General features: G+C 48.2%; 1 protein-coding gene across 1 annotated transcript in view; it reads left to right on the forward strand.

Moving 5' to 3' along the window:
- LOC311112879 (GRB2-associated-binding protein 1-like) overlaps positions 1-13,112 on the forward strand; it is a 55,403-nt gene that overhangs the window by 36,917 nt on the left and 5,374 nt on the right. The window contains exons 8-9 of the mRNA XM_084156023.1: positions 5,606-5,744; positions 6,167-6,262. Coding sequence (XP_084012149.1) covers positions 5,606-5,744; positions 6,167-6,262 — 235 coding nt within the window. The remainder of the gene's footprint in view (positions 1-5,605; positions 5,745-6,166; positions 6,263-13,112) is intronic.

Consider the following 13,112-nt stretch of genomic DNA (forward strand, 5'->3'; position numbering starts at 1 on the left):
GGGCCTTTCTCAATAGCAATGCTATGCTCACTGAGTCTGTATATAGTCAAAGATTTCCTTAAGTTTGGGTCAGTCACAGTGGTCAGGTATTTTTCTACTGTGTACTCTCTGTTTAGGGCCAAATAGCTTGTTATTTGGTAGGTTTCAACACTACTTTCCTTCCATCTATAGCATTTCTTAATATTATTCAGTTCCTTTAGCTTTGATGCCTCATGATTGAGTATTGCTCTGTTCAAGTAGACTGTGATTTTGCTGTGATCTGATTGGGGTGTCAGTGGGCTGACTGTGAACGCTCTGAGAGACTCTGGGTTGAGGTCAGTGATAAAGTAGTCTACAGTACTACTGCCAAGAGATGAGCTACAGTGGGGAAAAAAAGTATTTAGTCAGCCACCAATTGTGCAAGTTCTCCCACTTAAAAAGATGAGAGGCCTGTAATTTTCATCATAGGTACACGTCAACTATGACAGACAAATTGAGATTTTTTTCTCTCCAGAAAATCACATTGTAGGATTTTTAATGAATTTATTTGCAAATTATGGTGGAAAATAAGTATTTGGTCACCTACAAACAAGCAAGATTTCTGGCTCTCACAGACCTGTAACTTCTTCTTTAAGAGGCTCCTCTGTCCTCCACTCGTTACCTGTATTAATGGCACCTGTTTGAACTTGTTATCAGAATAAAAGACACCTGTCCAAAACCTCAAACAGTCACACTCCAAACTCCACTATGGCCAAGACCAAAGAGCTGTCAAAGGACACCAGAAACAAAATTGTAGACCTGCACCAGGCTGGGAAGACTGAATCTGCAATAGGTAAGCAGCTTGGTTTGAAGAAATCAACTGTGGGAGCAATTATTAGGAAATGGAAGACATACAAGACCACTGATAATCTACCTCGATCTGGGGCTCCACGCAAGATCTCAACCCGTGGGGTCAAAATGATCACAAGAATGGTGAGCAAAAATCCCAGAACCACACGGGGGGACCTAGTGAATGACCTGCAGAGAGCTGGGACCAAAGTAACAAAGCCTACCATCAGTAACACACTACGCCGCCAGGGACTCAAATCCTGCAGTGCCAGACGTGTCCCCCTGCTTAAGCCAGTACATGTCCAGGCCCGTCTGAAGTTTGCTAGAGTGCATTTGGATGATCCAGAAGAGGACTGGGAGAATGTCATATGGTCAGATGAAACCAAAATATAACTTTTTGGTAAAAACTCAACTCGTCGTGTTTGGAGGACAAAGAATGCTGAGTTGCATCCAAAGAACACCATACCTACTGTGAAGCATGGGGGTGGAAACATCATGCTTTGGGGCTGTTTTTCTGCAAAGGGACCAGGACGACTGATCCGTGTAAAGGAAAGAATGAATGGGGCCATGTATCGTGAGATTTTGAGTGAAAACCTCCTTCCATCAGCAAGGGCATTGAAGATGAAACGTGGCTGGGTCTTTCAGCATGACAATGATCCCAAACACACTGCCCGGGCAATGAAGGAGTGGCTTCGTAAGAAGCATTTCAAGGTCCTGGAGTGGCCTAGCCAGTCTCCAGATCTCAACCCCATAGAAAATCTTTGGAGGGAGTTGAAAGTCCGTGTTGCCCAGCGACAGCCCCAAAACATCACTGCTCTAGAGGAGATCTGCATGGAGGAATGGGCCAAAATACCAGCAACAGTGTGTGAAAACCTTGTGAAGACTTACAGAAAACGTTTGACCTGTGTCATTGCCAACAAAGGGTATATAACAAAGTATTGAGAAACTTTTGTTATTGACCAAATACTTATTTTCCACCATAATTTGCAAATAAATTCATAAAAAATCCTACAATGTGATTTTCTGGATTTTTTTCCCTCATTTTGTCTGTCATAGTTGACGTGTACCATCTTTTTAAGTGGGAGAACTTGCACAATTGGTGGCTGACTAAATACTTTTTTCCCCCACTGTATATGTGTACCTACCATAGGAGTCCCCTCGAAGCCTACCATTGACTATGTACAGACCCAGTGTGCGACAGAGCTGCAGGAGTTGTGACCCGTTTTTGTTGGTTATGTTGTCGTAGTTGTGCCTAGGGGGGCATATGGGGGAGGGAATGCTGTCACCTCCAGGTAGGTGTTTGTCCCCCTGTGTGCTGAGGGTGTCAGGTTCTTGTCCAGTTCTGGCATTTAGGTCGCCACAGACTAGTACATGTCCCTGGGCCTGGAAATGATTGATTTCCCCCTCCAGGATGGTGAAGCTGTCTTCATTAAAGTATGGGGATTTTAGTGGGGGGATATAGGTAGCACACAGGAGGACATTTTTCTGATAGGCTAATTGACATAATTTGAGTAAATTGGAGGTGTACCTGTGGATGTATTTCAAGACCTACCTTCAAACTCAGTGCCTCTTTGCTTGACATCATGGGAAAATCAAAATAAATCAGCCAAGACCTCAGAAGAAGAAAAAAAATCTGACCCACTGGGAATGTGATGAAAGAAATTAAAGCTGAAAGAAATAATTCTCTCTACTATTATTTTGACATTTCACATTCTTAAAATGAAGTGGTGATCCTAACTGACCTAAGACAGGGATTTTTTTACTAGGATTAAATGTCAGGTATTGTGAAAAACTGAGTTTAAATGTATTTGGCTAAGGTGTATGTAAACTTCCGATTTCAACTGTAGGTAGCACACAGGAGGACATTTTTCTCTGTTGAGATAATTTTCCTTTTGAATTTCTAGCCAAATGTAAAATGTTCCTGTTTTGATTAATTTAATAGAATGAGGTAGGTCTGCTCAATACCAAATTAGCATACCCCCTGAGTCCCTTCCCTGTTTCACACCTGGTAGTTTGGTGGATGGGACTACCAGCTCTCTGTAACCTAGAGGGCAACCAGTGGGTCCGTCTCCTCTATACCATGTTTCTTGTAGGATGACAATGTCTGTATTTCGGATTTCTTTGGTGAAGTCCAGGTTCCTGCTCTTTAGGCCAAAGGCAGATGACCTCAGGCCTTGGATATTCCAGGATGAGTTAGTGAAGGCTTTGTGTTCCATAAAGTGTCTAATGTTGTTGGTCGTGTGGTTTGGTCTCAGGCCAGTAATTGCTGAGCATCTGGTACATGCCATTGGCTTGGGCTAGTATGCCTGCTCACTCTGACAGAGCTACAGAGTACTTCCGGAGAACCTTCCAGAAGGACAACCATCTCTGCAGCACTACACCAATCAGTAAAAGTCACATGACAGCCCGCTTGGAGTTTGCCAAAAGGCACCTAAAGACTCTCAGACAATGAGAAACAAGATTCTCTGGTCTGATGAAACCAAGGTTGAACTCTTTGGCCTGAATGCCAAGCGTCACGTCTGGAGGAAACCTGGCACCGTCCGAACGGTGAAGCATGGTGGTGAAGGTTCACCTTCCAACAGGACAACGACCCTAAGTACACAGCCAAGACAACGCAGGAGTGGCTTCAGGACAAGTCTCTGAATGTCCTTGCGTGTCCCAGCCAAAGCCCGGACCTGAACCCGATCGAACATCTCTGGAGAGACGTGAAAATAGCTGTGCAGCGACGCTCCCCATCCAACCTGACAGAGCTTGAGAGGATCTGCAGAGAAGAATGGGAGAAACTCCCCAAATACAGGTGTGCCAAGCTTGTAGCGTCATACCCAAAAAGACTTGAGGCTGTAATCGCTGCCAAAGGTGCTTCAACAAAGTACTGAGTAAAGGGTCTGAATATTTATTAATATTATTTTTTTTAAACCTGTTTTTGCTTTGTCATTATGTGATATTGTGTGAAGATTGATGAGGGACAAAAACAATTTAATCCATTTTAGAAAATGGCTGTAACATAACAAAATGTTGAAAAGGTCAAGGGGTCTGAATACTTTCGGAATGCACTGTATATATATATATATATATATATATATATATATATATATATATATATATATATATATATATATATATATATATATATATAGAATCAGTGGAGGCTCCTCAGAGGAGGAAGGGGAGGACCATCCTCCTCAGTGAATTTCATAAAAATGTAAATAGTGCAACATTAAAAAACGTTATCCTTTCTAGATAAAACTATGCTAAATATATTCACGTCACCCAATAATTGATTAAACACACTGTTTTGCAATGAAGGTCTACAGTAGCCTCAACAGCACCCTGTAGGGTAGCACCATGGTGTAGCCGGAGGACAGCTAGCTTCCGTCCTCCTCTGGGTACATTGACTTCAATACAAAACCCCTTCCATAGACCTACACAGTAATTATGACAACTTCCGGAGGACGTCCTCCAACCTATCAGAGCTCTTGCAGCATGAACTGACATGTTGTCCACCCAATCAAAGGATCAGAGAATGAATCTAGTATAAGCTACAGCTAGCTAGCACTGCAGTGCATAAAATGTGGTGAGTAGTTGACTCAAATAGAGAGAAAGACAATAGTTGAACAGTTTTGAATACATTAATTTTTTTCCAAAATTAAGGAGAAGCAAGAGAGAGAAAGAGCACGAGAGAGAGAGCTAACAATATTTCGTAATACTTTTTTTTCCCACTTTCACTTACTTAGCTAGTGTCAAATGCAGCTAGCTAGTTTAGCCTACTCAAACACCCGGTTTAAACAGAGAGGGATGCTATGTTAGCTAGCTGGCTATGGCTATCCAACACTGGAACTCTTCCAAGTCAAGGTCAGCTTTTGGTTTTATAAATTTATTGCCACCGGGGCACGCCAGTGTAACTGATAAACTGCTTGCTGACTGTACACTGTAATCACTCCACGATTGTAGCTGGTTTACTAATACGTTAGTTCTAGTCGCTATGTTGACAATGACGTGACCACGATGTAGGCTGTGTGTAGCGGTTAACGGTTATGATATGAAGTTTTGGCTTGGAATTTTTTTTTTTTTGCCTGGTCACAGACAGCTGATGTGTTATGAAGGGAAAAGGAGGAGGAGAGAGCCTAGATAGTTACGAGAAGGAATTATATACTGAACAAAAATATAAACGCAACATGTTGGTTCCATGTTTCATGAGCTGAAATAAAAGATCCCAGACATTGCACAAAAAGCTTATTTATTTAAAATTATGGTCACAAATGTCTTTACCATAAGCCGTCCTCCTATGTTGTTTTAGAGAATCTGGGACCAACACAGACTACCCCTGCCCAAAGACAATCTGTTCCAGTTTACATGGTGTCTTTCCCTTTAAATCGCCATAGAAACTGCCCTTCTTAACATGATTATAGCCAATGGAAAGCATCTGGACATGAAAAAGGGTATCAAGTTGATTTTGATTGACCAAAGCACGGAAACACCTCCAAATATTTCCAAGGCTGAAAATGGAAGAGATGGTTACAACAAAATAACACTCTTATTTCATCAACACTGTTAAGTACAAGCATATTAAGGTTATAATATTGTAGAGAATCATCTAATGAATAATTGTATGTGATTTATAATGACATGGGGCAAAAAAACTATGTTCTGACATTAATTTAGTATCACTGTCTTGAACTGACCCGTTTTTTCCTGCATTCTAGAGCAGTGAGGGAACACCCTATACCCAATGGTCTGTATCAAAATAAAAGTCTGTGTTTCAGAATAAAAGTCCTCACCTTTTGTTTATGTGTGTCAGTCCGTCCAGCTGTTACACATGTCCGTCCGGTAGACCCTCCTCCTGTCAAAGCTCCGCCTCCAGCTCAGACTCTGACGACCCAGATGACAACTACGTTGCCATGACAACCTCCAGCATCGCCCTCTCCGCCGTCGAGTCGGTATGTTAGATTCACACACACACACACACTACACACACACACGTCTTGTACAACTAACCTTGTAGGGACATACAATTCAGTCCCATTCAAAATCCTATTTTCCCTAACCCCTAACCCTAAACCTAACCCGTACCCTTACCCTAATCTTAACCCTAACCTTAACCCGAAAACCTAACCTTAACCCTAAACCTAACCCTAGCTCCTAACCCTAAAACTAACCCTAGCTCCTAACCCTAAAACTAACCCTAGCTCCTAACCCTAACCATAAGCCTAATTCTAACCCTAAAACCAATTCTAACCTTAACCCTAAACCCCCTAGAAATAGCATTTTACCTTGTGGGGACTAACAAAATGTCCCCAGTTGGTCAATTTTTTGTTTGTTTTTCTTGTGGGGGACTTCTGGACTTCTGTGTGTGTTCCAGAGCCCCGTGGTCTTACGGAGGCCTAGAGGGGACAAACAGGTTGAGTACCTGGACCTGGACCTACACACTGGTAGAGTGGCCACACCCCCACGACAGGTAAGACAAGTGTGATCTATGGTATCCTTACCAGCGACAGGAGGGCAGACTTTTATTCTGAAACAGTTTGTTTTACTCATTTCAATCAAATCAAAGTTTATTGGTTGCAAACACAGATTTGCAGATGTTATGGCAGGTGCAGCTAAATGCTTGTGTTTCTATTCTAGCTCCAACAGTGCAGTAATACCTAGCTAAATGCTTGTGTTTCTAGCTCCAACAGTTCAGTAATACCTAGCTAAATGCTTGTGTTTCTAGCTCCAACAGTGCAGTGATACCTAGCTAAATGCTTGTGTTTCTAGCTCCAACAGTACAGTAATACCTAGCTATATGCTTGTGTTTCTATTCTAGCTCCAACAGTTCAGTAATACCTAGCTAAATGCTTGTGTTTCTAGCTCCAACAGTGCAGTAATACCTAGCTAAATGCTTGTGTTTCTAGCTCCAACAGTGCAGTAATACCTAGCTAAATGCTTGTGTTTCTAGCTCCAACAGTGCAGTAATACCTAGCTAAATGCTTGTGTTTCTAGCTCCAACAGCACAGTAATACCTAGCTAAATGCTTGTGTTTCTAGCTCCAACAGTACAGTAATACCTAGCTAAATGCTTGTGTTTCTAGCTCCAACAGTACAGTAATACCTAGCTAAATGCTTGTGTTTCTAGCTCCAACAGTACAGTAATACCTAGCTAAATGCTTGTGTTTCTAGCTCCAACAGTACAGTAATATCTAGCTAAATGCTAGCTCCAACAGTGCAGTAATACCTGGCTAAATGCTTGTGTTTCTAGCTCCAACAGTACAGTAGTAATACCCAGCAATACAAAACAATAAACACATATTCCAAAAAGTAAAATATTAAGAAATTAAGAAATATCAGAACGAGCAATGTCAGAGACCGGAATATAAATATGTATATATGTAAATAATTATCTGTATAGACAGTATCAACAGTATATTAATGTAAAAGTAGCAGTAGTTATATTGGATGGTGTGTATAGACAGTATGGACAGTATATGAATATAAAATTAGCAGTAGTTATATGGACAGTATATGAATATAAAAGGTGTGTAGAGCAGTAGTTATATAGGATGAGCCTTGACTAGAATACAGTATATCCATATGAAGTGGGTAAAACAGTATGTCAATATTATTAAAGTGACCAGTGTTCAATGAATATTAAATCAAATTTTATTTGTCACATGCGCCTGTCACGATCGTCTGATGAATGAACGGACCAAAGCGCAGCGCGTTGAGTGAACATGATAACTTTAATAAAGTAAAGCACGTAAATACAAAACAAACGACGATTCGTGAAGTCCTCTGCTAAACTGACAGAAACGGAACAATAACCCACAATGCCCACAAGAACACATACAGAATAAATATGGCTCCCAATCAGAGATAACGAGCCGACAGCTGACACTCGTTACCTCCGATTGGGAGTCATATGACTAATCAACATAATTACAACACTTTGACACCCAACATAGAACCAAACCACATAGACTGCACACACCCTGGCTCAACATAATGAGTCCCAGAACCAGGGTGTGACAGTACCCCCCCCTAAAGGCGCGGACTGCGACCGCGCCTCAAAACCCCCAAACAGGGGAGGGCTGGGCGGGCATACCTCCTCGGTGGCGGTTCTGGCTCCGGCCTAGACCACCACCCCACCATCGTCACTACCCGCTTACGTAGGTTCCTCCAAATGACCCCCACCGGTTTAAGGGGCAGCACCGGACTAAGAGGCAGCACCGGACTAAGGGGCAGCACCGGACTAAGGGGCAGCACCGGACTAAGGGGCAGCACCGGACTAAGGGGCAGCACCGGCCTAAGGGGCAGTACCGGACTAAGGGGCAGCACCAGGATAAGGGGCAGCACCTGACTCAATGGCGGATCCTGGCTGGCTGGCTCTGGCGGATCCTGGCTGGACGGCTCTGGCGGATCCTGGCTGAACGGCTCATGGCGGGCTGAAGGATCTGGCTGCTCATGGCTGGCCGACGGATCTGGCTGCTCATGGCTGGCCGACGGATCTGGCTGCTCATGGCTGGCCGACGGATCTGGCTGCTCATGGCTGGCCGACGGATCTGGCTGCTCATGGCTGGCTGACGGATCTGGCTGCTCATGGCAGGCTGACGGATCTGGCTGATCCTGTCTGGCCGAAGGCTCTGGCTGATCCGGTCTGACGGAAGGCTCTGGCTGCTCCTGTCTGGCGGAAGGCTCTGGCTGATCCTGTCTGGCGGAAGGCTCTGGCTGATCCTGTCTGGCGGAAGGCTCTGGCTGATCCTGTCTGGCGGAAGGCTCTGGCTGATCCTGTCTGGCGGAAGGCTCTGGCTGATCCTGTCTGGCGGAAGGCTCTGGCTGATCCTGTCTGGCGGAGAGCTCTAGCGGCTCCGGTCTGGCGGACGGCTCTGAAGGCTCATGGCAGACGGGCGGCTTTGCAGGCTCAGTACAGACGGGCAGTTCAGACGGCGTTGGGCAGACGGACAGTTCAGACGGCGTTGGGCAGACGGGCAGTTCAGACGGCGTTGGGCAGACGGGCAGTTCAGGCGCCGTTGGGCAGACGGGCAGTTCAGGCGCCGTTGGGCAGACGGGCAGTTCAGACGGCGTTGGGCAGACGGACAGTTCAGGCCCCGTTGGGCAGACGGCAGACTCTGGCCGTCTGAGGCGCACTGTAGACTTAGTGCGGGTGGCCGGAACAGGCCGGACCGGGCTGGCGACGCGCACCGTAGTCTTGGTGCGGGTGGCAGGAACAGGCCGGGTCGGGCTGGCGACGCGCACCGTAGTCTTGGTGCGGGTGGCAGGAACAGGCCGGACCGGGCTGGCGACGCGCACCGTAGACTTGGTGCGGGTGGCAGGAACAGGCCGGGTCGGGCTGGCGACGCGCACCGTAGTCTTGGTGCGGGTGGCAGGAACAGGCCGGACCGGGCTGGCGACGCGCACCGTAGACTTGGTGCGGGTGGCAGGAACAGGCCGGGTCGGGCTGGCGACGCGCACCGTAGTCTTGGTGCGGGTGGCAGGAACAGGCCGGGTCGGGCTGGCGACGCGCACCGTAGTCTTGGTGCGGGTGGCAGGAACAGGCCGGACCGGGCTGTGGAGACGGATAGGAGGCCTGGAGCGAACAGCGGACACCACCCGTCCTGGCTGAATGCCTACCCTCACACACTCTGTGTGAGGCATCAGCACAGGACGTACAGGGCGGTGTACCCCTGGCCTGGTGGCCTCCTGGATACTCCCCCTTTTCTCCTCCGTCAGCCCCGTCGTCCATGCCGTGTGCCCCCCCCTAAAAATGTTCTGGGGTTGACACACGACCCTCCGACGATGGCCCTGCTGCCGCCGTTGCTCCTCTCTCGCCAGGGCCTTGATCCTTCCCCAAGGTCCCTTGCCTCCGAGCATGTCCTCCCAGGACCACGATGTGCCCACCTGGGCCATCGCCAGCCTCTCTATCTCCTTGCCCGGTGCCTCCTCCCATGTCCAGTCTCCCTGCTCCTGGACACGCTGCTTGGTCTTTCTTTGGTGGGTTATTCTGTCACGATCGTCTGATGAATGAACGGACCAAAGCGCAGCGCGTTGAGTGAACATGATAACTTTAATAAAGTAAAGCACGTAAATACAAAACAAACGACGATTCGTGAAGTCCTCTGCTAAACTGACAGAAACGGAACAATAACCCACAATGCCCACAAGAACACATACAGAATAAATATGGCTCCCAATCAGAGATAACGAGCCGACAGCTGACACTCGTTACCTCCGATTGGGAGTCATATGACTAATCAACATAATTACAACACTTTGACACCCAACATAGAACCAAACCACATAGACTGCACACACCCTGGCTCAACATAATGAGTCCCAGAACCAGGGTGTGACAGCGCCGAATACAACAGGTGTAGACCTTACTGTGAAATGCTTACTTACAAGCCCTTAACCAATAACGCAGTTCAGAAATAGTTAAGAAAATATTTACTAAATATAATAAAGTAATAAATACAATAAAAAGGTTTTGTAAATAGTATAAAAGTATAAGTATAAAAATGTAAATAGTCCTTGTGGCGATTTGATTAATTATTCAGCAGGCTTATGGCTTTTGGGTAGAAACTGTTAAGGAGCATTTTGGATCTAGACTTGCCGCTCCGGTACCGCTTGTCATGCGGTAGCAGAGAGAACAATCTATGACGTGGGTGACTGGAGTCTGACAATTTTTTGGGCCTTCCTCTGACACTGCCTAGTATATACAGTGAGGGAAAAAAGTATTTGATCCCCTGCTGATTTTGTACGTTTGCCCACTGACAAAGACATGATCAGTCTATAATTTTAATGGTAGGTTTAATTGAACAGTGAGAGACAGAATAACGAGAAAAAAAATCCAGAGAAACACATGTCAAAAATGTTATTAATTGATTTGCATTTTAATGAGGGAAATAAGTATTTGACCCCTCTGCAAAACATGACTTAGTACCCTTGTTGGCAATCACAGAGGTCAGACGTTTCTTGTAGTTGGCCACCAGGTTTTCACACATCTCAGGAGGGATTTTGTCCCACTCCTCTTTGCAGATCTTCTCCAAGTCATTAAGGTTTCGAGGCTGACGTTTGGCAACTCAAACCTTCAGCTCCCTTTACAGATTTTCTATGGGATTAAGGTCTGGAGACTGGCTAGGCCACTCCAGGACCTTAATGTGCTTCTTCTTGAGCCACTCCTTTGTTGCCTTGGCCGTGTGTTTTGGGTCATTTGTCACACTCTGGCTCCGGGACTGTGTGTTAGAGCCAGGGTGTATTTCATTTGGTGGTGTTGGGTTGGGTGAGTTTCATTTGTTTGTGTTTTTGGTGATTGGTTAATGACTCCCAATCGGAGGTAACGAGTGTCAGCTGTCGGCTCGTTATCTCTGATTGGGAGCCATATATATTCTGTGTGTTTTCTCCTGTGTTTGGTGGGTTATTGTTCCAGTGTTCTATGTTCTGTCGGTGTCACAGAGGACTTCACGTATCGTCATTTGTTGTTTTTTCGTGGTTGCTTTAATTAAATAAAGTCATCATGTTCACTCCACGCGCTGCGTATTGGTCCGCTCCTTTAGACGATCGTGACAGAATAACCCACCAAAAAAGGACCAAGCAGCGCGTCCAGGAGCAAAGGGTCTGGACATGGGAGGAACTGTTGGACGGTAAAGGGTCCTGGACGTGGGAAGAAATCCTGGACGGCATGGATCGCCGTCCATGGAGCGAAACAGAGGAGAGGCGACGGAGAGAGGAGCAACGGCGTCGGCAGAGCCAACGTCGGAAGGACGAGAGGCAACCCCAAGAAATTTTTTGGGGGGGGCACATGGCTTGGGCGACGGAGCAGCAGGAGGCTGCCACAAGGCAGAGTCAGAGGGCTGCCAGGTTAAGGGGGCTGACGGAGGCAGAGAAGGGACGGATTCAGTGGGCTACCAGGTCAAGGGGGCTACTGGGTAAAGCAGGGAAGGAAGGTGTTGAGGCACGGCGTGAGGTACTGGGGTGTGTAACCAGTTCGGTCCGGCCCGTTCCTAGTCCCGAGGTGCAGCCAGTAGTGTGTGTTCCCCGTACGGTACGGCCTGTTCCGGTCCCTCGCACTAAGTGTAAGGTGCGCGTCGCCAGCCCGGTTCGGCCTGTTCCTGCCATACGCACCAAGTATGCGGTGCGCGTCGCCAGCTCAGCCCGGCCTGTTCCTACTCCACGCACCAGGGATACGGTGCGCTTCGCCAGCCCAGCCCGGCCTGTTCCTACTCCACGCACCAGGGATACGGTGCGCTTCGCCAGCCCAGCCCGGCCTGTTCCTACTCCACGCACCAGGGATACGGTGCGCGTCGCCAGCCCCGCCCGGCCTGTTCCTGCTCTCCGCACTAGGCGTGAGGTGAGTCCCCAGGGTCCAGCATGCCCTGTTCCGGCTCCCCGCACTAGGCGTTATGGGAGTCCCCAGGGTCCAGCATGCCCTGTTCCGACTCCCCGCACTAGCCCTGAGATGCGTGTCCTCAGCCCGGTACCTCCAGTTCCGGCACCACGCATCAGGCCTACGGTGCGTCCCCAGGGCCAAGCATGCCCTGTTGCTGCTTCCCGCACTAGCCCTGAGATGCGTGTCCTCAGCCCGGTACCTCCAGTTCCGGCACCACGCATCAGGCCTACGGTGCGTCCCCAGGGTCCAGCATGCCCTGTTGCTTCTCCCCGCACTAGCCCTGAGATGCGTGTCCTCAGCCCGGTACCTCCTGTTCCGGCACCATGCACCAGGCCTACGATGCGCCTCAGACGGCCAGAGTCTGCCGTCTGCCCAACGGGGCCTGAACTGCCCGTCTGCCCAAAGCCTGCAAAGCCGCCCGTCTGCCATGAGCCATCAGAGCCGTCCGCCAGACCGGATCAGCCAGAGCTTTCCGCCAGACAGGATCAGCCAGAGCCTTCTGCCAGACAGGATCAGCCAGAGCCTTCTGCCAGACAGGATCAGCCAGAGCCTTCCGCCAGACAGGATCAGCCAGATCCGTCAGTCGGCCATGAGCAGCCAGATCCGTCAGCCAGCCATGAGCAGCCAGATCCGTCAGCCAGCCATGAGCAGCCAGATCCGTCAGCCAGCCATGAGCAGCCAGATCCGTCAGCCAGCCATGAGCCGTCCAGCCAGGATCCGCCAGAGCCGTCCAGCCAGGATCCGCCAGAGCCGTCCAGCCGGGATCCGCCAGAGCCGTCCAGCCGGGATCCGCCAGAGCCGTCCAGCCAGGATCCGCCAGCCAGCCAGGATCCGCCAGAGCCAGCCAGCCAGGATCCGCCATTTAGTCAGGTGCTGCCCCTTAGCTCGGTGTTGCTCCTTATCCTGGTGCTGTCCCTTATCCTGGTGCTGTCCCTTAGCCTGGTACT

The sequence above is a fragment of the Coregonus lavaretus genome, assembly GCF_964263955.1.
Source record: "Coregonus lavaretus genome assembly, chromosome: 39".
NCBI lineage: Eukaryota > Metazoa > Chordata > Actinopteri > Salmoniformes > Salmonidae > Coregonus > Coregonus lavaretus.